We start from the raw sequence: 26128 nt of genomic DNA on the forward strand, positions 1-26128 counted from the left end.
TCATAATTGCCCCCAAAGTGAACTAAAGAAAAACTAAAATGTGGTAGAGCCAAATAATGTAATGCTATCTATATATATAAAGAGCCAGGGTCTGTCATGTCCAAAACAACCAGAGAAACGAATGAACACTAGGCTGTGTGCGCAGCAGACTCTGGTGGGCGGGGACTGGTGAGAGGGCTGAACTGCTGTCCTGGGTCCCAGCCGCCCATGGTGGAAGTCAGTCCTGGGTCCTGGAGCAGTGGTGGGGAGGGGGGAATTTCTTGGAGCATGGCGGGGCGAGAGGAGCCTCACGGAGCAGTGGCGGGGTGGGAGGAATTTCGCAGAGCATGGTGGGGCGGGAGGAGCCTCGCAGAGCAGTAGTGGGGTGGGGGGAGCCTCACGGACCAGTCAAGGGGCTGTGACCATCACGGAGAGTCCCAGGGCGGGGAGCTTCACGTAGTGTTGCATGGCGGCAGAGGCCATGTGACGGAGGCCAGGCTAGGCCTAGGGACCCCAACCACACACAATTCTGTGCGTGCTGGGCCTCTAGTTCAACCATAAAAAGGAATGAAGTACTGATACATGCTAGTATATGGATGAAGTTTGAAAGCATTGTGCCAAGTGAAAGAAGCCAGACACAAAGGCCATATTGTATGATTCCATTTATATGAAATATCCAGAATAGGCAAATCCACAGAGATAGAAAGTAGAATAGTGGTTGTCAGGGTCTGAGGGGAAAGGGGGATAATAAATAGTGATATCCAATGAGTACAAAGTTTATTTTTGGGGTGATGAAAATGTTCTAAAATTGGTTGTGGCAATGGCTACATGGCTCTGTAAACGTACAAAAAAACTCACTGAACTGGGGGGGAGAGAGAGAGGGAAAGGGAGAGGGAGAGGGAGAGGGAGAGGGAGAGGGAGAGGGAGAGGGAGAGGGAGAGGGAGAGGGAGAGGGAGAGGGAGAGGGAGAGGGAGGGAGGGAGGGAGAGAGAGAGAGAGAGAGAGAGAGAGAGAAGAGGAATATGCAAATAAAAAAATCTGGGGAAAAAGAATGCTTTCTCTTAGTAGTTTTGCTGACTCTGCCTACCTCCACCCCCCGGCTGGAGGCTGGTAAGGTCCATCTGTTCACTGCACTTCTATTAGAGCTTGTTTGCAGGCCCACCCATACCAACAGCTTGTGAGCATGTGGACCAGGGCCTATGCCTCACTCATTTTGGCATCCAGGACAGTGCTTGGCACTTGGTACATAATCAATATATATGTGTGTTGAATGAACAGCCTCTAGCATGCCCCTAAAATTGCCTGCTGCTTTTTACATAATCACTTTTAAAATAAAGAAATGACAAAAAGATCACCCATGCACACAGTTATTTTAAAACTAGTAGCCCGGTGCACAAAATTTGTGCACATTAAAAGGGAATTAATTAGCAGAAATATTTTAATATTGCTATTTGCCCTTTCTCTATAATAGAAGTGTGAGAGATGAAAGGAAATTAGTAAAATGTATATGAAAATAACATATAAATTTATTAATAAACAGTCACAAAAGGATATAACAACAACAGAGGCATGATATAAAAGACAAAAACATGACATGAAAACAACAAAAACATGATCTAAAAACAACAGTGATGCAAACAATGACTGATAAAGTGATTATTCTAATATCTCCCTGTACACCACATTAAGAGTGAAAACACTTTCAGAGTGCTTAACTAATTTCCCTTGTGCTGAAGTATTTAGAACTTTAACGTCACATGCTCTTCGAACTCGAGAGAAAGCAACATAAAACTGACCATGTGCAAAAAACGGATTCAGGTAGGAATATGCCTACTCTGTCTAGAGTTTGTCCTTGTGATTTATTAATAGTCATCACAAATGCTGGCATCACGGGAAACTGTTGTTGAATCAATTTAAATGGGAGGCCGGTGTCAGATGGGGACAAATCAATTCTTGGACTCAGAACAACCTCTCCCTCTGCAGATCCTATTAATACTTCAGCTTTGATTATGTTCAGTCGTAATCTTTTGATATTAAATCTGGTACCATTACAAAGACCCCATTTACTATTAAGATTTCTCAATAGCATGATGATTGCACCCACTTTCAATTTTAATTTATGACATGGCATTCCCAAAGGAGTAATATTATTAAGAAATTCGATGGGAAAATTTTCCTTTTCAACATCATCTGTGGAATCAATGGAATCATCACTCAAATATGTGTGAAAATCTCCATTGAGTATATCCAAATTTCTTCATTTAATTTTTGAACGTGCTCATTTTTTGGACAAAGAATTGCATGCTTAGATATATTTTTAATATTATCTATAGATACAGTATTTCCAAAGGTAGCTTCAATAATAGATCCATTACAAATCATTTCACAGGGGGTTTCAATAATATCCATTCCTAAATGAAAACTGCTATCAAGTTTGCCTTCTCCAAGTTTTACTAACCATTCACTATAAGCAGAATCCTCTGATTTCATATTTGTTGTAAGAGACAACTTTCTGAAACATCCCCAAACATTGCAGTACTTTAAACTCGTTTGTACTATGGCCGATCGCATAGCATGCAGTACAATACTGAGACATTGTCAAAAATCCCCTCCAAGGAGAACTTTCCCACCAAATACAACATTCAAATTTCTCTTAGTAATCTGTCTATGGCATTTATAGCATGACTGGATGCCATGGTGTGCCGGGAGCCGGTCCATCCTTGCTGTTTCAAGGGACCTGGCATATATGGCATACTGTCCTTAATATGTTTGCTCACCTTCTTGGCACTATGTGTTTTAACCAAGGGCACCTCTCTGAGAAAGTTGTTTCCCCAGGTAGGGATTTTCCCCTGAAGTTAGGGAGGGAATAAAACCCCTCAACTAAGTGCCAGGCGGGTAATTAATCACTTTAACTACGAACAATCATGCTTAAGCTACATAATCTTTACTCCCTGGAATGGAGATAAGAAACGCCCTAACCTTTGGAATAGAGATTGATAGGATTGGAATCAACTGGTATAAATACAGATGTAACAAGACAACAGGGAACAGAACCTAGACACAGAACCTAGACACAGAACCTACACAGAACCTAGAGACAGAAGAACTTCGCTGGAGAGAACATGGCAAAAGATCCTGGACAGAAACTGGCAACAGAACCTAGAGACAGAACCCTGAGACAGAACATGGCTGAAGAACCTAGAGACAGAACCTGGCTACAGAACCTGACTAGAACCTGGTGACTGAACCTGGCAAAAGAACCTAGACAGAACCTGGCTGGAGAACCTGGCTGGAGAACCTAGCAAGAGAACATGGACACAGAACCTGGCTGGAGATCCTAACCAGAACTTCGCTGGAGATCCTGAACAGAACTTGGCTGGAGATCCTCGCTAGAGATCCTGGCTAGGCTGCTGATCAACTGAACTCTGTCTCTGTGTCATTCCTTCTTTGCCGACTCCGTCCACACCTTTGGGGACCCCTGGACCTGCTGGGGTTGGACCCCAGCAATGGTGCATTCATCAATAATGAGAAGTTGGGCCTTTTCAATAGTTTTAGCAACTTCACTGTTTATATCGAGTCTAGAAATTGAAGTTTCATTTAGTGGAATGGGTAATTTAGATTGAGAATGAAAGGTGCTTCCACTGAGAAATAAATTTGCACCAATTCCTGTAGACGCTGTGGGTAAAATAGTACTACCATGACCTCTAATATAATGTATTAAAACTTTATAAATATATGCCTCCATGCTCCGAGGGCCGGTTCCTGCCTCAAACCTCGCCCTTACTGGAAACATCTCGGGGAGGGCGCAGAGTAGCTAAGAGGACCCAGGACTCAGTGCAGCCACACTCTGAGGGCCGGTTCCTGCCTCAAACCTCACCCTTACCAGAAACAGCTCAGGAGGGTGCAGCTGTGGCTAAGAGGACCCAGGACTCAGTGCAGCCATGATCCGAGGACGGGTTCCTGCCTGAAACCTCATCACCCTCATGGGAAACAGCTTGGGGAGGGTGCAGCCATTTCCAAGACAACCCCTGCAGGACTGACTTCCTTCTGGTTGGTTGAGCCCAGGGTTTTTATATAAATAGATTCTTTTTCCATCAAATATTTTAAGCTGAATAATCAATTAGAGTGTTATCTCTTTTCTACTTCCTGCAAGACATACAATTTTAAAACTGAAAACAAGTCATCAATAAAATGACCCAGATAATGTAAGAAAAAGGTAGAAACACTTATCCAAAAATAGCATTTTCAATCCCTGAACAACAAGCTTCACATTTCAAATAACTTGACAAAAATTTCCCCTACTCTCTGAGACAGAAGACTTTATGAGACAAGGGACCAATATCTAGATATATAAAAGCTTAAGTGACCAGAACAACTGGTCACTATGATGCACACTGACCACCAGAGGGGCAGATGCTCAATGCAGGAGCTGCCCCCTGGTGGTCAGTGTGCTCCCACAGACAACCTCCCCAGGCTGGCCAACCTCCCGCAGTCCCTCCCTCCTGGCTGGCCAACCTCCCGGGGTCTCTCCCTCCCCCTTGCCCCTGGGCTGGGACAGCGAACTGGGGGTAGGGGTGGTGGATGCAGCCCTTTTCCCAGTGGGGGGAGCCAAAGGCAGGCTCCCTCCTTGGGGCCCGCTTCCAACCTCCCATGCCCTGTCCTTCCCCCGGCTGGCAGGCCCCAATCGGCCCACTGTGGTGGCAGCGAGGGAAGGAGGAGGGAGGAGGCGGGGAACCATGTGGTGGCAGAGTGCCGATGATGGCAGTGTCAGAGTCCATTTCTTCTGCGCCCAGCCCAGTGACCGCTGCCTCCTCTCCCGGCCTGGCCCTGATTGGCGTGGTCCTGATCGGCCTGGTCCTGATCGGCCCTGATCACCAGCCAGGCCTGGGAACCCCACCCGTGCATGAATTTCGTGTGCTGGGCCTCTAGTATACCAATATAAACTTTAACTAAATTCAGTCTTTGAAAACTCTTTGGCCTTCAACAACAACACAATGAAATGATGAAGCTAATATTTATTGAACACTTACTATGTGCTAGGCTGGGCATTATTTTCTGTGTCCTATGTATTAACTCAGTTACAACAACATTATGCACTAGGTACTATTACTCTCATTTTATAGAGATGCTAACAACTTTTTCAAGGCCACAAGGTCGGTAAGTGACTGAAACCGAGGAAGTTCAATTCTGTTGTCTATGCACTTCCTGCTCCATGAAGGACAGCCTTCAGGGACTTCAGTCCCTTGATTTGATCAAGGAAATCAAGTTGTAGGATTCTGGGTTTACCGATTGATTAGTGTAGGTTAGAGAAAAGATCTGTGGTGCTGCAGAAAAGCTGAAACTGCCCTGAGCTGGATCTGTAATTGCATGGTGACCAGAATGAGGGAGAAGATAGTGTTGTCTCATAACAATCTCCCCTTTATTTAATTACTAGAAGCCTGGCACATGGATTCGTGCACAGGTGGGGTTCCTCAGCCTGGTCTGCGCCCTCTCACAATTCGGGACCCCTCGGGGGATGTCAGACTGCCGGGTTTTGGCCCGAGGGATTTAGCAGTGCTGAAGTCGCAGGTGGCCAGGGAGGACTCCCAGCCAGGGCCAGGTGCAACTCTGCTGCTGCTCATCCCGCCGCCGCTACCACTGCTCAGTACTGCTGCCATGGAGATGGGAGAGGCTCCCACCACCGCTGCAGCTGCGCTCACCAGGGGGCAGCTCTTGCATTGAGCGCCTTCCCCCTAATGGTCAGTGCGCGTCATAGCAACCGGTCATCCAGTCGTTCTGGGCGTCCAGTCGTTCCGGTCATTTGGTTTTAACAGTCACTTAGGCATATATATATATATATATATATATATATATATATATATATATATATATTATTCCTTTTCTTATTTAGAATACTACCCAAGTAAGGCCTGAACTTCCTTGTTTCAGGGTAACCTGGCAGGCATTGCAGGCCCCTCTTAGGAACTCTTTTTTTTATTATTAAATATATTTTTATTGATTTCAGAGAGGGAGGGGAGAGAGAGATAGAAACATCAATGATGAGAGAGAATCAACAATTGGCTGCCTCCTACACCCTCCCCCACCCACTGGGGACTAAGCTTGCAACCCAGACATATGCCCTGACCAGGAATCAAACTGATGACTTCCTGGTTCCTGGGTCAACACTCAACCGCTGAGCCACACGCGACTGGACCCCTCTCAGGAACTCTTCATGAAATTCAGCACTTACACCTATGGCTGGCTGTGAGGCCTACCTCAAGGTAGGCCTCACTGCCCCGCTCGGGGAGCTGTTGGTCTCTGAAGTCTCTTTAATCTAGTGCAGGGGTGGGCAAACTTTTTGACTCGAGGGCCACAATGGGTTCTTTAACTGGACCGGAGGGCCGGAACAAAAGCATGGACGGAGTGTTTGTGTGAACTAATATAAATTCAAAGTAAACATCATTACATAAAAGGGTACGGTCTTTTTTTTTTTTAGTTTTATTCATTTCAAATGGGCCGGATCCGGCCCGCGGGCCGTAGTTTGCCCATGGCTGATCTAGTGCTTCCTAGATGGGTCTTTGCTGCTGTTGAGCCTGGCCAACATCTTGCTCCAAGCCCTCTTGTTCTTTGAGGGGACAAGACATATTTGTGTTTTCCTCTCTAGCCCTCGTTTCCAAAGCCTGTGAGGAAGTTGTTCTTTTCTGGACGTCTCTAAATGTTCTCCTGCCTTCCTTGGGCCGCCTTCAAAACCTGGTCTTTTGTCTTTCAAGTTCAAAAAACATGTCATTTAGGTGTGTTTGCACTTCCCTGGTTACAGTCTGTTTTGGCCTTCTCTGTTTTTTCTGCACCTTTATTGATCACAGGTTGGATTTCCATGCCCTGTTTTCTAAGTCTGTCAATTCTTTTGCAATACTATGTTTGGGCACCTCAGCTGTGTTGGCATCCTGTTCATGTTTGCCTGTCAGTATTCAGAGGCCTTTTTTATTTTTGAGGACCTCATTTAATGTTACCAAAATCAGGAGGACTGAAGGATGTCTGTATGTAAATGATAAAACATTAATCAATGATTTCTGACACTAATTATTGTCTGTTATGTTACTTGCAGTGTAGTGAGATCCTTTCTGTTTCATGCATTACCATTATTTATTGTTTTCACTAGCTGGACATTTTCTGCCCTTTTATTTTTCACTATCTTTTTAGTTCTATTCATTGACTTATAATGGAAAGGACTTGTAGTGAGAAGAGCTTAAACACCAGGGGAAGACACTTCTCCCTTTCATTTGATGAGCTGCTGGAAATTCAACTTTCAACAGAAAATTCAGATCAAGAGGTTTTTTCTTCTAGAGTTCTTAAAAGGGAAAAACTGTACTATTTTTATGACCAAAGTCCAGTGTGTTGAAGACTATACAGAACCTCATACTCTCAGGAAACCACAGTACCTTCCAAATGCTTTTGTGCTAAATATGTGGACAAGCCCATCAGGCGCCACAGTGGTTTTCACAATGTTCTCCTTGTCACACAGGGACACTGTGATTGGAGCCAGACGGGGGTTTGTACGCCATAGTTGGGAACACACTGGGTTCATGCTGGGTCCAGAAATAAATCCTAGATGATGTTTAGGTTCAGTATGAAATAATTAGTATTTTAGGATGCAAACAGTCCAGGAGCCAGAATAGTAAGAGAATGGGAATAAAAATAAGGATGTGTCATCACACAGAAAGAGTCAGGGAAAAAAAAAGAGTTAAAAATCTGGATGTTGTCATCAGGGGGCAAAGAATGTTTCTCAGGAGTGAGCCAATCAGATTCCACCTACCCATTTTGAAAAAATAATCTAAAAATTCTTAAGAATCAAGATTTTTTTTAATTGGCTATAAGAAAAGAATTAAGAAAAGTCTGTAGAATTTTTAGGAAGCTATTACTTGATTAGAATAAAATTATTACTATCAATATATCAGAACATTTTTGTCCCTACTTGATGGGAATTCTTTATGTCGGCCAAGAAAGTTACAGTTTAGAAACTATGCTCAATCTTTTGTTCCTAAAGATTTTATGCCACTATAATGAAACGAAGGAACATTTTAAGGGGATGGGTTTTCATATGGAGAATACCAAAAGTTGCTCCGAAGTCAATTACCATCGTGAGTTTTGCCTATAGAGTTCCCGAACAGGAGTTACTTCCCCCAGTGCTGACTTGCATTCTGATTTTCCTGGAGCAGAGCAGGGAGGTGACGAGGGCAGTGACCTGATGCTCAGGGTCAGTGTAAGATTCTGCTGATGAGAAGGCAGTGCTTAGACACATTCTGATCCGTAAAGGCCATTTCTCACATAAAAGTGATTTCACTTCAAACCTAACACCGTGAAATTTGAACTATTGTATAGAAATATCAAGTGTTTCTTCTTGTCACCTACAGCTTTGGCCTAGGGAAGAGCAATGTCTGCAAAACACCATGTCCTCCTTGTAGTCCCACTTGCCCCCTCTACTCAGCACAAAAAAAGGGGGGCGGGGAGGACTAGGCTTATGATGTCACGAGAGAGAAGACTGAACAAGGAAGAATGAGCCACAGGTGAGGTGAGATGCGCAACTGAACCCCAGGTTGAGAGTCTCCATCTTGTGCTCACTACTAAGGCATCAGGACTCCTTCCTGGAGACACACCCTCACTAGGCCATCTTCTCTGCAGAGCTCTGGGCACCTGGGCAATGCCTGGGAGGTACCTGAATGCTGCTGGTGATGATGTAATGCCAGCTCCTGTCAGGCCCCTTGTTCCCCATCTGACCCCCAGCAAAGCAGCACAATGCACCACCACGCCGCCTGCCGTCTGTGCTGTTCTGTGCTGATGGGGAGACCTCTGGGTGTGGTGCAGTCCATAGGTCCTCCTAGCGGACGTGCAGCAGTCACCACACACTCGCCACCTCCTCCTGCAGCTGCACTGTCTGTCCAGCACGCTCTCTGCCAGGACTGCACACCCCTGCAGGCCAGAGGAAGGGCTGGGCCCACACCGCAGCTTTGCCGTCAGCACTGCCTGAAGCGCTCATCCTCGGAGCCTGTTCTCTGAAAGTGGCACTTTCTCAACAGTTTTTACTCTGCCCATTCTCCCCATGTCAAGCTCCACCTCCCGTCTGCCCAGCAGCTGGGGAGAGAATTCTCAGGATCGTTGGGAGGCTCTGCTTTCCAGGGGAAGTGAGGGCGAGAAGGGTTTCCTGGGCCAGGGCTCAGCTTGTGTGTGTGCATGATTGTGTGTAACGTAGATAGAAATCCTAAACAATTGGCACAGTGTAGACACAGCTCAGTACACGGTGGCCATTCTCATACCACTATCATGGATACACACCTCAAGGAGAAGCCTTCAATGTGCAAGAGGGGCCTCCGTGATGAGACCCCTTGTTGAGGGTTAACACATCAACTGCACGGACAAACAGAAGACACAGCAGCGGTTACCTCTCCTCTTTCACAGACGAAACACCACAGGGGAGGCACAGCTCCACTGATTAAGTCGATGCAGATGTTTCAAATGTTCTGCACCTCCTACCTCACCCCATGTTGACATACATGACCGACGAAGGTGGTGCTGTGATTTAGGAAGCTGAGAGATGCAAGTAGATACACGAGTGTGTGTGAGAATGTAGCACCATTTGCAATAGTTTAAGCAGAAGCAGCTTTAAAATAGCATATGTTCTTTGGGATTAATGTGTTGGAACTGTCAGCTGAGTGACTCCAACCACCAACGGTGCCCAAACATGGTAAGATACTCTAGCTGGGGAGCGCTGGCCCCATGCGTAGTGCTGACACTATCTGCAGCTCTCGGTCCGTCCTCACCAGCTGCTCTGCCTGTCAGGGCGGCAGGGACCAGCCGACTGGCTGGAAGTGCTATTTCTGTGCATAGGATGTGTGTAAGCACATGTCACAGTAAGCCAGACCAGGATGTGAGTCAGATTATTATAAAGTGGCAAAAAGGACTGATCTTCAAAGCACTCTGAAAGCGTCCTGCCATGCTACAAACAGGAGCTACAGTTTGAAAGACACAATTACTAAGAGAAGGAGAAATCCTGAAGAATATGGGTGATCAGAATTGGCCAAAGGCCTACCTACCAATGAAAAGAAGAGGATAAGGTAGAAACTACAATCTGGGTCTTAAAACTTAGAGGTAAAGAGAGAGATTTATTACCAGCAACCCTTTGCTTCTCAGTAACGTTGGTCAGACATGCAGAAGCAGTGTGCCGTGGGCAGCTGGGAAAAGCTCTGGAACATGAGTTTACTTTATTTTCCTTTTAAAACAAAACATTTTATCTGCAGAGCAACTTGCATGGGGCCAGTTAATGGTCCTAAACTGGCTCTTTAAGAAGAGTCTATTGGCACTGAGGTGTAAAATACACAAAAGAGATCAGGAGGGAGGGGCAGAAGGGGCCAATGGGGGAAGAAAGGGGACATATGTAATACTTTCAACAATAAAGATTTTTTAAATAGATACACAAAAGATGCCGATCTATAACACTATTTGTAAGAGTGAAATTATTATCCACCACAATATCCACAAGTTGGTTAAATAAACTATGTTTCCTCTCTCTGATGGAGACTAAGCAGCTATTAAGTGGAATAAAATAATTTGAATACACTGGCATGGAATGATGTCTGCGACAGACTGTTATGGCAAAAAGCATGCTGTAGAAAACATGCATACTAATCACATTTCTGTTCAAAGTAATGTGTTGTATATGCATAGAAAAAAGTCTCCAAGGAGCCAGAGAAAATCATTGACCATTGTTATTTGTGACAGAGGGAGATTTTTGTACATCCTACTCATTATTTGAATCCTTTACAATAAAGATTACTTTTATAACAGAAAATAAAACCAACAAAGATGGTTACGAGAGAAGAATAGTATCAACCTGACTTTTGCTGTAAGTGTAACGTTTAATGGCCCACGAGTCCCTGACCTGGGCGGTGAAGGCACAGCCAGGCAGCCCGAGCGAGCGCTCGGTGAGCCCATGGCGGCTGCGGTCAGCACCCCAGAAATGCTGGGAAAGAAGGGCATGCAGACCAAGGAAGCCCGTTGTTTACTGCATTGGGGCTCTTGCCTGTTAGCTCTTGTGGCCTCTGTAACTACATTCTGTTCAGGAGCACTGAGGGAGTTCACTGTGTGGCCGTGACCCATGACCACGACCCCAGACAGGTCACTGCTCAACTTCAGCATGCCAGCACTCTCAACAGAATTCCACTGACTTGCTGTTCAAGGGGTGGTGAAGTGAAAAGTGATAGCAGCAATTCATCAGCTCGTCTTCTCCTTCCCAGCAAAGCCTTTTCTGGTATGTACTTGCCAGGCCAGGATGAAGGGAACTTGACCTATCTTTGTGGTCATAGGAGTCCATCAAGGTGTCCTCCCAGTCAGGAATTTCCTTTCTCTAAGTAAACTGTGTCCTCTGGTCTGCCCGGATACCCCCTTTCTCCAAGAGGGTGGGAGAGCGACCAGGCCCATCTGTTTAGCCACAATGCAAGGGTCTGGAAACAGTCACTGCCTCAGCCTTGTTTCCGGAAGGCTGAAGACGCCCAAACATCACTGTTCTTCAGTCATTTTCTATTCTTCCCCAGTCTCCTCTGAATACCAGTCAGCCAGTCTCTCCTTCCCACGCCAGCTGCCCTCAGGTAATTCCTGGGCATCCTCCAGATTCTGGCTCAAATGCACGTCCTCTGGGGAGCCTTTACCAGCATCCCACAGCCAGGCCAGGTCCCCTTATACCTGATATACAGCCCCCATCTCTGAGTGCTTATCCCAGCTCACATTTTCCATTTACTTTGTAAAAACTGAATTAACGTCTGTCTTCCTCAACAGAACATAAACTCTTCGAAGGCAGAAACTGCACCTGCTTTCCGCACTCCCAATCACAGGACAGTGTCTGGCACCAAGTACATACCAGAAAACACTTACTCAAGGCAAGGATGCCGAGGGGGCAACTGGGTGGAATATGTGCCAATGGGGGAGGGAGAGAGAGCAGCTGGGAAGCCCCCCTGCCCTGCTGCTGTCATTAGCTTGCCTGCTTATGATTGGTTAGCCAGACTCCTTGGTTATTTCTTGGGGCCCCTTCAGCTCGGGACCTTGGGCTGCTCAGGGACGTTGGGGGTCCTGGAGCATGGGGAGAATACACTAGGAATGGAAATCCTCTGCCAGCAGCAGAGAGCGCCTCGGCCAGCACTGGGTGGGGCGGGGCGGGCAAGGGCACTGACCTCGGCTGATGCGCTGCTTCTCCCCAGACAGGATGCCCGGGCTGTCGATGATGCTGATGCTCTTCAGGACCTGATTGGGCAGCTGGGAGCACATGAATCTGGAAGAAAGAGATCAAAGGTGGGATCAGAACGGCACTGCAGAGTGTGCCAACGACGGAGCTCCTTGGCCTTTCTGGGCTGCTGACATCATCTGCTGTGAAGTGGGGCTTGCAGGGGACTGATGGGACCTCCATTGGGGCTATCTGCTACCAGACTCCTTACTGTTCACTTTGATTTTTACCAACATTTATTGAACACTTAGATATTTTACATCATCTCATTTGCTCCTCATATTAACCTCAGGAGGAAAAAATTACTCTTAACCTCAGAGAGGTTAGGTTAAGTAACTTGCTCAGAGTTACTCAGAGCTGGGCCTTAACCCAAAGCCTGCTAGCCTCACCTGCACCTCTTCAGGCTGCTCCTTGGTCAGGCATCCGGATCTTCTCACCCAGGGGAATCCCAGGCCCCACTGGGCTGGAGCATGCCGAGCTCCTGCCAGGCCCTGCCCGATCCCCCTAAAGTGACCTCAGAAGTACTGGGGTCTGTTTTCACTATGTGATGCCTAGGGACTCAGCACCCAGCCTGACACTTGCTATGGCTTCAGGCTCAGGATGGGGCAGGCACCTGTGGGCAACCCCCCAAATCCTCCAGGTGTTTGAGTCCTAGGAGTACCCTATAAGCACATGGAGGGCAGGGTTGGGGAGGGACCTGGCCAAGCTTCTCCAAGCCTCCTTCCTTGTCCGTCACTTCCATTCCTTCTCCTTCTGCTCTCCCTCCTATGGTTCTAGTCTGCTGTCCTGAAGTAGGCCTCATGGAAGTAGAGTGGAGTGGCAGGAAAACTGTGGCCGGGGTCAGCAGACCTGGGTTCAGGTTCAGCTCAGCCGCTGCCAATAAATTCCTGTGGGACTCTGGACAAGGACTTCAGCCCTCTGGGACTCAGTTTCCTCATGGGTAATTGGAGACACCTGGACCAGGGCGGGTGAGTCTTTTTAGCTCTAACACTGTCTAACTCTAGAGTACTAGAGGGAAAGGCTGTGTTCCCTCCACCCCAGGTGACAGAGCCCGAGGGGAATCTCTTTAAAATAAATAAATAAATAAATAAATACATACATACATACATACATACATACATAAAAATTTCAGCGAGGAAGGGAGAGGGAGAAAGAGATTGAGACATCAACGATGACAGAATCATTGATCGGCTGCCTCCTGCATGCACCCCACTGGGTATCGAGCCTACCACCCAGGCATGTGCCCCGACCGGGAATTGAACAGTGACCTCCTGGTTCATAGGTCGACACTCAACCACTGAGCTACTTCAGCCGGGCCCAAGAGGGATCTCTTTTAGCACTGGGTATGTTTTCAGGTGGAAACGGTACAGGGACAGGAAGGCTCTCCTTTGTCTATATTGTCAGTGCTAACTTCTGTATCTGTGTGGGCAGAAAGCTTGAAACCCTTGGTGAAAGCTCAATTCTTCCATTCAGTGGAACTGGTGGGATTACTCAGAAAGTAAATATTCGGGGAATGCAGGACAGGGAGGCCTGCCCAGCCTTACCATGCACTGGTGGACGGCACAGAGGGCAGGCTGGGGTGTGGCCGGGCGGGCAGGGGTGGGCAGCCCTGAGCTTTTGCTGTAACTACTGACCTTTCAAAATAACTTTCTTTGAAGGTGCTCAGGACAAGTTTGTCATACATTCTTTCCTAGATTTTAAAGTCAGCCTGAGATGATGTAGGAAAGACATTACGAGCATTCTGTAGCTAGAAACGCTGAAGCACAAAGCAGTTATGGCATTTGGAGGTCATGCCACGAATGCATGGCTGGCTGGAGTGCAGCCTAATGTTCTGATGTCAGTTGAGTAGAACTCAACCCATAATGTTAAAAACCCTATAAGGTGAAAAATAAAAAGTCAAGTTAATTTAAGAGAAGCCCCTCATTTCTGATTTTTCCTGCCCCTCCTGCCCTTTACGTAAACCCTACTGCCACCACTTGGCGAGATCTGTGAGAATGAGTGCACAGGGATCCCCGAGCAGCCTTTGTAGGTTCACAGAATAAGAAAGCCACGTTCAGTGCCCTAGCGTTGGGGAGGACAGAGTTCTGAGCACAGCTGTGTTGGGCCACATTTCTTGTCGGCTGTGATTCAGACTCTTATCACAGTCCCGTCCTTTCTAGGAGGTGGCTGGAGGCAGCTGGCAATCTGGAAAAAGTGCCCATATGTGGAAAAGCACTCCTGGGAGAGGCTGACCTTTTCCCCAAAACCACTTAATATCAGTATTTCCGAAACACAAAATCCCTGGATTCTACTGTAAAGTTAACAGAGGGACTAAAACATTCACAAACTGTCCATTCCCTCATGTGCCAAGCGACAACGTTTCAACAACTCCCTTGGCTCCTGATGCATCTGCAGAGGCAAAATGTATGAGCCGCGAAATAAGATGCAGTCAGATATAGTGACGTTACCACACAGCAATCATGGGCCAGGAGGGGTAACTGCAGAAAAAAGGAGGAGGGGAAAGAGGGGGGAGGGAGAGAGAAAGGAAGAGGAAGGGAAGCAGGGAGTGGGAGAGGGAGAGGAGGGAAGACAAGGACCTTGAGGAGAGCGGGAAGGAGAAGAGGAAAAGATGGAAACATTCCAATTCAAGGAGGAAGGGAGAGAAGGAAGAGGGGGGAGGAAAAGAAAAAGGAGCTCTCCAGAGGCACCCAGAGAGGGGTAGTTGGGATTGTGTCCAAATCTGGTCTCTACTCCACAGAAGAAAGAGTATATGGGGGGTGGGGAGGTGGGGATTAGAGGGGTTGGGGGGAAGAGAGCACAGAACACAAGTCAGCTTTTAGATCCTTTGTCGGGGGAGACTCATACTCTAAGGCAGTGGTTCTCAACCTTGGCTGCACATTAGACTCACCTAGGAATCTTTTTAAAATCCTGATTTCTGGGCCTCATCCTCCGGAAATTCTGTTTCTTTGTTACTAATGTTGTGGCCCCACCCCATAACAAAGAAACAGAATTTCCAGAGGATGAGGCCCAGAAATCAGGATTTTATTTTTTTTTTATTTTTTATTTTTTATATTTTATTGATTTTTTACAGAGAGGAAGGGAGAGGGATAGAAAGTCAGAAACATCGATGAGAGAGACACATCGACCAGCTGCCTCCTGCACACCCCACACTGGGGATATGCCTGCAACCAAGGTACATGCCCTTGACCGGAATCGAACCTGGGACCTTTCAGTCCACAGGCCGACGCTCTATCCACTGAGCCAAACCGGTTACGGCAGAAATCAGGATTTTAAAGATTCCTGGGTGATTCTAATGTGCAGCCAAGGTTGAGAACCACTGCATTAGGGTTTTTTTCTGATTACAGTTATTTAAGAAAACGTGTGTGTGGTTCTAACCCTTAGAGCAGTACAGTGGGGCCTTGACTTACGAGTGTCCTGACTAACGGGTATTTTGAGACACCAGCTGTCTCTCAGCCGATTTTTTGCATTGAGTTGACAGAGTAATTTGAGTTAACGAGCTCCTTAACGAGCTCCTTAATAAGCTCGGTCTCGGAACGAATTAAACTCGTAAGTCAAGGCCCCACTGTAGTTCTCAACCTTGGCTGCACATTAGAATCACCTGGGAATCTTTTTAAACTCCTGATTTAAATTCCGGAGGATGAGGCCCAGAAATCAGGATTTTAAAAAGATTCCAAGGTGATTCTAATGTGCAGCCAAGGTTGAGAACCACTGCTCTAAGGAGAAGAAGATGAAAAGCAAGGCTGTGTGTTGAGTAGGGCATCATCAGCCATGGCTCAGGCCTCCCTGCTCATGTGTCTGCTGAAATGTTTCCAAGCACAGATTTGCTGTCCCAGGATGGACTTCCTGCTCCTTGGTGGAGTGACTAACATGAAGTATATCCACTCCTTGCTTTGAAGTGTATCCTTTCATATTTCATATGAAATATGCAGACATGTGCTAGTTCAGCCCAGGAGACTCACATAAGCTTTGATAAAGTGTTTCCCTCACCCAGGGCTGACCTGATACATTTTATTTATGATAAAAGGGTGGCAGGAGGGGGCCAAGCCCTACTCTGGACTCCTATTACCTGTCACCCCCACAACCAAGAAAGACTCAGGGGAAACAGAAAGCCAGTGGGTTAAAGGGATGGTCAGGGTTCTAAGTCTTAGGCCAGCTGAATAAGGGGGTAAAAGGATTAGAGTTCTTAAAATTGTTTCCAAACATTAACATTCCAATTCATTGATCAACGTTTTATTATTTTACTAGAGGCCTGGTGCACGAATTCGTGCACAGGTGGGGTCCCTTGGCCTGGTCGGTGATTGGGGCTGATTGGAGCCAATGTCTCAATCAGGGCCAATCAGGGCAGGCTGGCTGGGTGGAGGGACCACGGGAGGTTGGGTAGCCAATTGGGGCCAGCTGGCTGGTGAAAGGGACTGCAGGAAGTTGGCCAGCCGCAGGAGGTTGGCTGTGGGAGCGCACTGACCACCAGGGGGAAGCTCCTGCATCGAGCGTCTGTCCCCTGGTGGTCAGTGCACGTCATAGCAACAGGACAGTTGTCTGGTTGTCCAGTCGTTAACGATTGCTTAGGCTTTTATATATATAGATTTATTTGTTAATCCTCACCTGAGGATATTTTTTCCATTGATTTTTAGAGATAGTGGAAGGGATGGAAGGATGGAGGGACAAAGGGAGGAAGAGAGAGAGAGAAGAGAAAGAAACATCGATTGGTTGCCTCTTGCACATGCCCAGACCAGAGCCAGGATCAGGATCAGAATTGAACTTGCAACCCAGGTACATGCTCTTGTCTTGGAATTGAACCTGAGACCCTTTAGTGTGTGGGGCCCATGCTCTATCCACTGACCCACACCAGCCAGGGCTCACTGATCAACATTTTAAAAAAACCAGGCAGTACCTTAATACTGCTTTTGATTTCCAAACAGTGCAGTGACATCTATAGTTAACTCACTCAATCCCCACCACAACCTCAGAGGTGGGGCTTTGTATTATTTTACTGAGGAGACTGGGGCACAGAGGGGGCACAGACCACAACTTATCAAGTCACATGGCTGATAAGTGACGAGCTGGTATGCTAACCTGGCAGTTCTGACTCCAAAGTCCAGGTTAACTACTAGTCTGCTCCTACCATTTCATGCATTTGAGCCACAGCCGTGTGCCTTTATCACACAGACGGCAACATCCTAAGCAAAGAAGTGACATGCCCTAGTCCTGAACTCCCCATTGAAGAGGCTCCCGCATGTGACTTGTTCTCCACCCACTGGTGCAGGGTGGAGCAGTAAACAGGAGGCAGAGATCCAGGCTCTGGTCATCTTCTTGCTCACGCACCCTGTGACCGCCTGTAGGTCTCTGAGCACTTCTGAGAACTCCCAGGCTGTCATTAGGTTCAAATAAGCCGAAGCTTCCATGGAGAGCATATGGAGCTATTTAAAAGCACCTCCTTTACCAGCTCACTTTACTGATAAGAGTAGGACCAGAGAGATTACACAAATTCCTATTTACTAGTACATAGTAAATAGCATACAATATACAAAAGGATTTTGACAACTAACCTGTAATCATTTTATACGGTCCTACAGCACACATGTCTGATCTAACCTTCTATTGCCAGCAGAAATTTATTTTAAATCCACACTATAAAAAGCCAAAGGTTACCTACCCCTAGATCTTATGAATTACCATTTTTACAAGTAAAAGATGGTTGAATATTGGTAATTTCATGTGGTTCAACCTAAATATGTCCTTTTCTAAATCAAGTCTCACTGTCATGGGGGACTAGGGGAGCTGGGTGCAAGGTGACAGTTAGAGCCAGTGCCGGGAAAGTCTGCTTGAGCCCAGGCAGTAAAGCTGGTTTTCTGGAATGTCAGCACCAGGACTGTACAGGCAGCCAATAAAGAACAATGGGTTCATGACCTGGGAGCCACCATGATCCTGAGGTTAAAGATTAATGGCAAGAGCTTCAGGAAGTTTATCATGGATAAGCACGGCACATACACAAAGACCAACTAATGCCTCAGATTAAAAAACAATTTCTTTTGATGGTGAATCAAGAGTGATTCTTGGCAAGAGCCTGCTTCCCATAATCTCTGTAGCTAAATTAGCTGGTGGAACCAGCATGTGTCTGGACTGACTCTATATATTTATATTGAGTCTGTTTTTATTATTTATTATTTTTATTTTTTATTTATTTATTTTTTTAAAATATATTTTATTGATTCTTCACAGAGAGGAAGGGAGAGAGATAGAGAGCCAGAAACATTGATGAGAGAGAAACATCCATCAGCCGCCTCCTGCACATCTCCCACTGGGGATGTGCCCGCAACCCAGGCACATGCCCTTGACCGGAATCGAACCCGGGACCCCTCAGTCCACAGTTCGATGCTCCATCCACTGAGCCAAACCGGTTTTGGGCAATATTTATTATTTTTAGTTTAATTTTTTTTAAATTCATTTTTACTGTTGACATTACAGATGTCCCCTATTTCCCCCCCTTTTCCCTCCCTCTTCCCTCCCCCTTTCCCTCTGAGATCTATCAGTCTGTTCCATGCTTTGATGTCTCTGGACCTATTTTGTTGGTCAGTTTATTTTGTTCCTTAGATTCCACATATAAGTGAGATCATGTGATATTTGTCTTTCTCTGACTAGCTTATTTTGTTTAGCATAATAATATTCAGGTCCATCCATGCTGTCTCAAAGGGTAAGAGATCCTTCTTCTTTTACAGCTACATAGCATTCCATTATATAAGTGTAGCACAGCTTTTCTATCCACTCATCTACTGGTGGGCACTTGGGCTGTTTCTAAATAATGTTGCTATGAATATAGGGGTGCATATATTCTTTCTGATTGGTATTTCGGGATTCTTAGGATATATTCCTAGAAGTGGGATCACTGGATCAAACAGCAGTTCCATTTTTTATTTTTTGAGGAAATTCCATACTCTTTTCCATAGTGGCTGCACCAGTCTGCATTCCCAACAGCAGTGTACTAGGGTTCCCTTTTCCCCACATCCTCACCAGCACTTGTTTGTTGATTTATTGATGGTAGCCATTCTGGTAGATGTAAGGAATAACTCATTGTAGTTTTAACTTGCATCTCTCTGATGATTAGGGATGTTGAGCATTTTTTTCATATGCCTATTGGCCATCTGTATGTCCTTTGCCCATTTTTTAATTTGATTGTTTGTCTTCCTCTTGTTGAATTGCATGACTTCTTCATATATTTTGGAAATTAGCCTCTTATCAGAGATGTCATTGGCAAATATGTTCTCCCATTCAGTGGGTTCCCTTTTCATTTTGAGGATTTTTTTTTTCTGTGCAGAAGCTTTTTAGTTTAATGTAGCCCCATTTGTTTTTTTCCTTTGTTTCTCTTGCCCTAGGATATGTTATCAGAGAAAATTCTGCTATGTGAGATGTCTGAGATTTTACTGTCTATGTTTTCTTCTAGGATTTTTATGGTTTCATGACTTACTTTTAAGTCTTTTATCCATTTTGAGTTTATTCTTGTGTATGGTGTAAGTTGGTGGTCTAGTTTCTTTTTTTTCATTTAACTATCCAATTTTCCCAACACCATTTATTGAAGAGACTGTCTTTATTCCACTGTATGCTCTTGCCTCCTTTGTCAAATATTGACCATAATGGCATGGGTCAATTTCTGGAGTCTCTGTTTTGTTTCATTGATCTATATGTCTGTTTTTGTGCCAGTACCAGGCTGTTTTAATTACAATGGCTTTGTAGAATAATTTGATATCTGGTATTCTGACCCCTACAATTTTGTTCTTCTTTCTCAAGATTGCTGTGGCTATTCACGGTCTTTTTAGGTTCCATATAAATTTTTGGAATATATGTTCTAGATCTGTGAAATATGCCGATGGTATTTTAATAGGGATTGCATTGAATCTATAGATTGCCTTGGTTAGTACACATTTTAATGTTATGCTCCCAATCCATGAACACAGTATATGCTTCCACTTGTTTGTATAGTCCACTATTTCTTTTTTCAATGTCTTAGAGTTTTCTGAATATAGGTCTTTTACCTCCTTGATTAAGTTTATTCCCAGGTATCTTATTATTTTTGTTACAATGGTAAATGGGATTGGTTTTTTAGTTTCTCTTTTTGAGAATTCATTATTGGTGCATAAAAATGCCATTGCTTTCTGGATGTTAATTTTGTATTCTGCTACTTTGCCAATTTCATTTATTAAATCTAGTAGTTTTTTTGGTGGAATATTTAGAGTTTTCTGTGTACAATATTATGTTATTTGTGAGTAATGAGAGTTTTACTCCCTCCTTTCCAATTTGGATGCCTTTTATTTCTTCTTCTTGTCTGATCACTGTGGCTAGACTTCTAGTACTAGGTTGAATAAGAACAGTGAAAGCAGACAACCCTGTCTTGTTCCTGTTCTTAAGGGAAATGCTTTTAGTTTTTTCCCATTGAATATATTGTTGGCTACAGGTTTATCATATATGGCCTTTATTATGTTGAGGTGTGTTTCTGCTATTTCCACTTTGCTGGGAGTTTTTTTTATCAAAAGTGAATGCTGCCCTGACCGGTGTGGCTCAGTGGGTAGAGCATCGGCCTGCGGACTGAAGGGTCCAGGTTCGATTCTGGTCAAGGGCATTTACCTTGGTGGTGTACACATCCCCAGTAGGGAGTGTGCAGGAGGCAGCTGATCGGTGTTTCTCTCTCATCGATGTTTCTGACTCTCTATCCCTCTCCCTTTCCCTTCCTCTCTGTAAAAAAATCAATATATATATATATTTTAAAAAGTGAATGTTGTATTTTGTTGAATGCTTTTTCTGCATCTGTTGATATGATATGATTTTTACCCTTCATTTTGTTTATGTGATGTATCACATTTATTGATTTGCGAATATTAACCAGCCTTGTATCCCCAGAATAAATCCCACTTGGTCATGGTGTATGATCTTCTTAATGTATTGCTGGATCCTATTTGCTAATATTTTGTTGAGAATTTTAGCATCTATGTTGATCAGGGATATTGGCCTGTAATTTTATTTCTTTGTAGTGTTCTTATCTGGTTTTGGAATTAGGATAATGCTGGCCTCGTAAAAAGAGCTTGGAAGTCTTCCCTCCTCTTGAATTTTTTGGAAGAGTTTGAGGAGGACAGGTGTTAGCTCTTCTTTGAATGTTTGGTATTACTTGTCTGTAAATCTATCAGGTCCATCACTTTTGTTTGCTAGGAGATTTTTTTGATTACTGCTTCAATTTCATTAGTTGTTATCAGCCTATTCAGGTTTTCTGATTTCCCCTGATTGAGTTTTGGAAGATTGTATGTTTTCAGGAATTAGTCCATTTGTCCCAGGTTGTCCAGTTTGTTGGCATATACTAGTAGGTGTTCAAAGTATTCTCTTACAATCCTTTGTATTTCTCTGGTGCCTTTTTCATTTCTGATTTTACTTATTTGGATCCTTTCTCTTTGTTTCTTGATGATTCTGACTAAAGGTTCATCAATCTTGTTTATCTTTTCAAAGAACTAGTTCTTGGTTTCATTGATCTTTTATATTGTTTTTTAGTGTCTGTGTCATTTATTTCAGCTCCGATCTATTTTTATTTTTATTTTTTTATTGATTTAAGAGAGGAAGGGAGAGGGAGAGAGAAATAGAAATATCAATGATAAAAGAGAACCATTGATTGGCTGCCTCCTGCATGCCCCCTGCTGGGGATCAAGCCCCAAACCCGGGCATGTGCCCTTGACTGGAATCGAACCTAGGACCCTTCAGTCTGCAGGCTGACACTCTATCCACTGAGGCAAATCAGCTAGGGCTTCCGCTCTAATCTTTATTATTCCTTCCTTCTACTTCTTCGGGGCTTTTCTTGTTGTTCTCTATTTCTTTTAGTTGTAGGATTTATCACTTACTAGAGGCCTGGTGCACGAATTCGTTCACGAGTAGGGTCCGGCTGGCCCGCCACGATGGGGGCCCATTGGGGGCGGGGCCAGCTGGGGGGAGGGGCTGCAGGAGGGCTCCAGGGCATGTCCGCCTGTCTTGCTCAGTCCCAAATGGCCATACCCCAGCAGCAAGCTAACTTACAGGACAGAGCGTCTGCCCCCTGGTGGTCAGTGCACATCATAGCGAGCAGTTGAGCAGCCTCAGTATATCATTAGTATATTATGCTTCGATTGTTTGATCGGATGACTGGATGACCAGGCACTTAGCATATTAGGCTTTTATCATATAGGATTTGAGCTTTTTCTTTTTCTTGAGGTAGGCCTGTAATGCTATGAACTTCCCTCAGGACTGCTTTCTTTGTGTCCCATAGAATTTTGTGTTCTTGTGTATTCAATTTCATTTATTTTCAGGAAGTTTTTTATTTCTTCCTTGATCTAATTGGTAACCCATTCATTGTTAATAACATACTATTTAGCCTCCATGTGTTTGAATGTTTTCTGAATTTTTTTATTGTAGTTGATTTCTAGTTTTGTGCCGTCGTGATCTGAGAAGATGCTTGATATGGTTTCAATTTTTTTGAACTTATGAAGACTTGTTTTGTACCCTAACATGAAGCATAGCATACACACAAAAATCAACTAATGCCTCAAATTAAAAAAAAAATTTAAAAAAATGTATATTTTGCTGGTGAATCAGCAGTGATTTTTGGCAAGAGTCTATTTCCCTTCATCTCCGCAGCTAAATTAGCTGGTGGAACCAGCATGTGCCTGGACTGACACTGTACACTTGTATTAAGTTAGTTTTTTTAAATTCACAATGATACTAAATGACTATATACTACTCATAATCTAAAAAGAGTCTATTTAGTAAAGTCTCTTTAATTAAAAACATAGAGGTAACAAATAAGAGTGTAAGTCCAAAAATACTCATATGTATTCTACTATTGCTAAATTATTACACAAATGTAAGACAATATTTTTTTTATCATCACCATCGTAAGGCCTGGTTAAAATAACAGGTGCACTAAAAGTACTATTCAGATTCCTTCAGTTTAAAAGGAAGTTTCAAAATGTAATCCCTAAGGCTAATGATTAAAGTTATTTTTTAAAGAAATTGAGGCAATGAAGAAGTAAATGAGATTAAGAATGTGTTCTCTGAAAGACTACAATTTAAAATTATACTATATGCTAAATTTAAAACAATGTCTGTAGCTGTCTGAATCTGAGAAACAGACTAATATTTTTAGAAAGGAGTCTGAGGGGAAAACATAACATCCAATTCAAAAGCAGCTGCAGGGGAAATGTCAGAAGCCAATTCCTGACACTTGTTGAACTGACCAAAATACACTGGTGTCTGTCTCCCTGGCTCATGGCCTCAGGGTGCTTTGGTCTGTCCATCTCCTCCTCTGTGAAGTGGAACTGCCTCCTGATAACAGACTCTGTAACCTCAATAACCACATTTCCATGGAGCAACTCCAAGACAGCCTGCCTGTGGAATTCCTCTCGGAAGTGAAGTTGCAGAATGTCACAGTAAAGTTGCTTCCATATAACTCTTTTTGTTCTAGGCTCAACTCCTGCTTTTATCATTCAAGTATGGAATTTCTATCATTTGAAGCTGCCCTTTTGGGAATTTGTCTTCATTTTTCAAAAATGCACTGTAGACTCCCTGTTACTTTCTGAAGAACCGGCCTTGGAGATTGAGACTCGGGCTCCACTGGTTTGCTTAATGCTTTGAGGCTAGTGTCACCCTCCAGGCGTCATCTGGTACCACCACGGGAAGTACTAAACTCTTTTAAAGATGCTGCTGGGGGCAGATGCCCAAGCCAAGGCCCTATAAGAAGGGGGCCAGGCCAATGGAACTTGTCCCATGGGTGGCTGGTGGTTGCTCAGTGGGGGAATGGAGTTCTCCACAGCAGGCAGATGAGTCTCTTCTATGTGGTATAGTATTTTGGCCTCATTCCCAGAAAGTATCCTATGTAAACAGAAGTTTGCCTGCCTTTAGACCGAACCTGCTGATATTCCCACAGGAATGCTAAAATTACATACACACATTTGAGCACCCTACACTAGCTGACTCTCTTACATAGTGCTGGGCTGAAACAGCAGCATTTTCATCATTGCTGGTGGGCTATGTTAAGAACAGCTTTAAAAGTCAGATAGGGGGGCAGTAAGGCAATGATTCTTAGTGTAAACATTATATTATTGGGCAGCTCAGTATAACGTCACTAGCAGGACTCTGGGCCAGATGGCCTTGGTTCCAATCCCAGCACTGCCACTTAGCTGAGTGCCCTGGAGAGGTTAAATCAATCTCTCTACACATCAGTTTTCCTCTCTATGTTAGGGATGATAGTAGCACCTAATCACAGGGGTTTTTGAGGACATTTAGAGCTAATATAAAGTTAGAACAGTATCTGACACAATAAATATCATATAATTATTTGCCATTATTTTTCTATGTATTCTGAATTTAATTAATATTTGCGTATATAATGCACGGATTATTTTCAGCAAGTTTTCAATTCTGAGATAATGCACCTTGCTATTCAACATCTTTCCTAAATGCTTTGTTTTCATACTCATCTGATAAATATTTGGGATTTGAGAAAAAGAGATCTGTTGGGAAAGTAAATCACCTGCCAAAATTAAACAAGCCAAAAACCACTCTTCCTGGTTTTTCTCTTGTGAAAATGGACTTCACAAAATGGGAACTTGAAAAAAGTCACAGCTTATTTCTTTTTTAAGCCTTTGTCAGGCAAAAAGAGTAAGACTGAGTGCAGTGGTAATGGAACCACAGGACCCCAGGAAGCCTTCCACAGAGAAGGAAGGGTGCTGTGCCCTGCACTTCCTTTCAGGGCCAGTCTTGGGACAGGAAGCCTGGCTACTGCCTTGCCCATGACCGCAGCTTCCCGGGAGGCCCAGATCAGGGAGCTCTTGTCCCACTTCCCCTCAAGTGTGGTTTACTACTACCCACCCCTTCCCGAGAGACCCTCTGTTGTTGCCCACCTGGGCTTGACCCCTATTTCTCCCACTAGAAGCCGCTCTGGAGTTGAGGAATAAACTGCAGTTCACTGTTAGCAACAAGATGACATCTCTCTGTGCTCCATCTATGCATCGGCACCTTTCTATTTATCCTGCTGCCATGCTCTCCCCTGCCACTTGGATGCTTTCTTTGATCTCCATAGCAGCATAAAAAAGCCCTTAATGGGGAGTATGGGTCCCTAGAGAGTTCAGGTTTCCACAGAAGGCACCTGTGGAGGTTGCCTGGACCACTGGGGGCAGAGCCACTGCACAGCACCCAGGCACATCATTCATTCCACAGTCCCCATGAATGGCGCCCCCTGGAGTTGTGCAATGAGATATCTCAGCCTCTGGGAGGACAGCAGTCTGCTGGGAAGATACATTCCTATTTTTAAAAACCAGCTAAAAAGGAGAAGTGCAGTTCAAGTCTCTTGTCTGTCAGCTCTAGTGCCACCTCTCCCTAAATGGGTATGGATGACTCCCACCTTTTCCTTGAACCTCCCACAGCCCACTCCCTCAAACCAACTAGTCTAAAGCAGTAAACTCATAAAAGAGGGGGCGAGGGGAGAGGGGAGTTATAGGGAAAAAGAAAGAGGAATGTTAAAAAAACACAACAAAAAACCCCCGCTAGGAGTGGCCATGAGGAGTGAGGGGGCGGGGAAGGTAGGAGCAGATCATATCTGAGAGGGCAGAGCTGCCTCCGGCAGAACCTGCTGGCTATTCTCTGCCCTCTCACGCATTTCAAGGGGAACTCTGGTGAAAGGTGACGGGTAGTATAACTGCATCTCCAGTGAAGACAGTACTTCGGCTATCCTACAACTCCACATCGATAAAACAATGCCCATGTATAAAAATTAACTTTCTGTGTTGTTTTGGCTCTATTTCCTCTGCTCTGCTCCAATAAAGAAGGAAGCAGCTCACAGCATGAGAGTGAGAAGCATAAGGGGCAGCCAGGGAGAGGAGGTGACCTGTCCTGCAATAA

The 26128-nt window shown here is 44.7% G+C and overlaps 1 protein-coding gene across 1 annotated transcript in view; it reads right to left on the minus strand.

The window, feature by feature from the left end:
• EHD4 (EH domain containing 4) overlaps positions 1 to 26128 on the minus strand; it is a 92448-nt gene that overhangs the window by 48229 nt on the left and 18091 nt on the right. The window contains exon 3 of the mRNA XM_036298308.1: positions 12177 to 12274. Coding sequence (XP_036154201.1) covers positions 12177 to 12274 — 98 coding nt within the window. The remainder of the gene's footprint in view (positions 1 to 12176; positions 12275 to 26128) is intronic.

This window comes from Myotis myotis, unplaced genomic scaffold (assembly GCF_014108235.1).
Source record: "Myotis myotis isolate mMyoMyo1 unplaced genomic scaffold, mMyoMyo1.p scaffold_m19_p_1, whole genome shotgun sequence".
NCBI lineage: Eukaryota > Metazoa > Chordata > Mammalia > Chiroptera > Vespertilionidae > Myotis > Myotis myotis.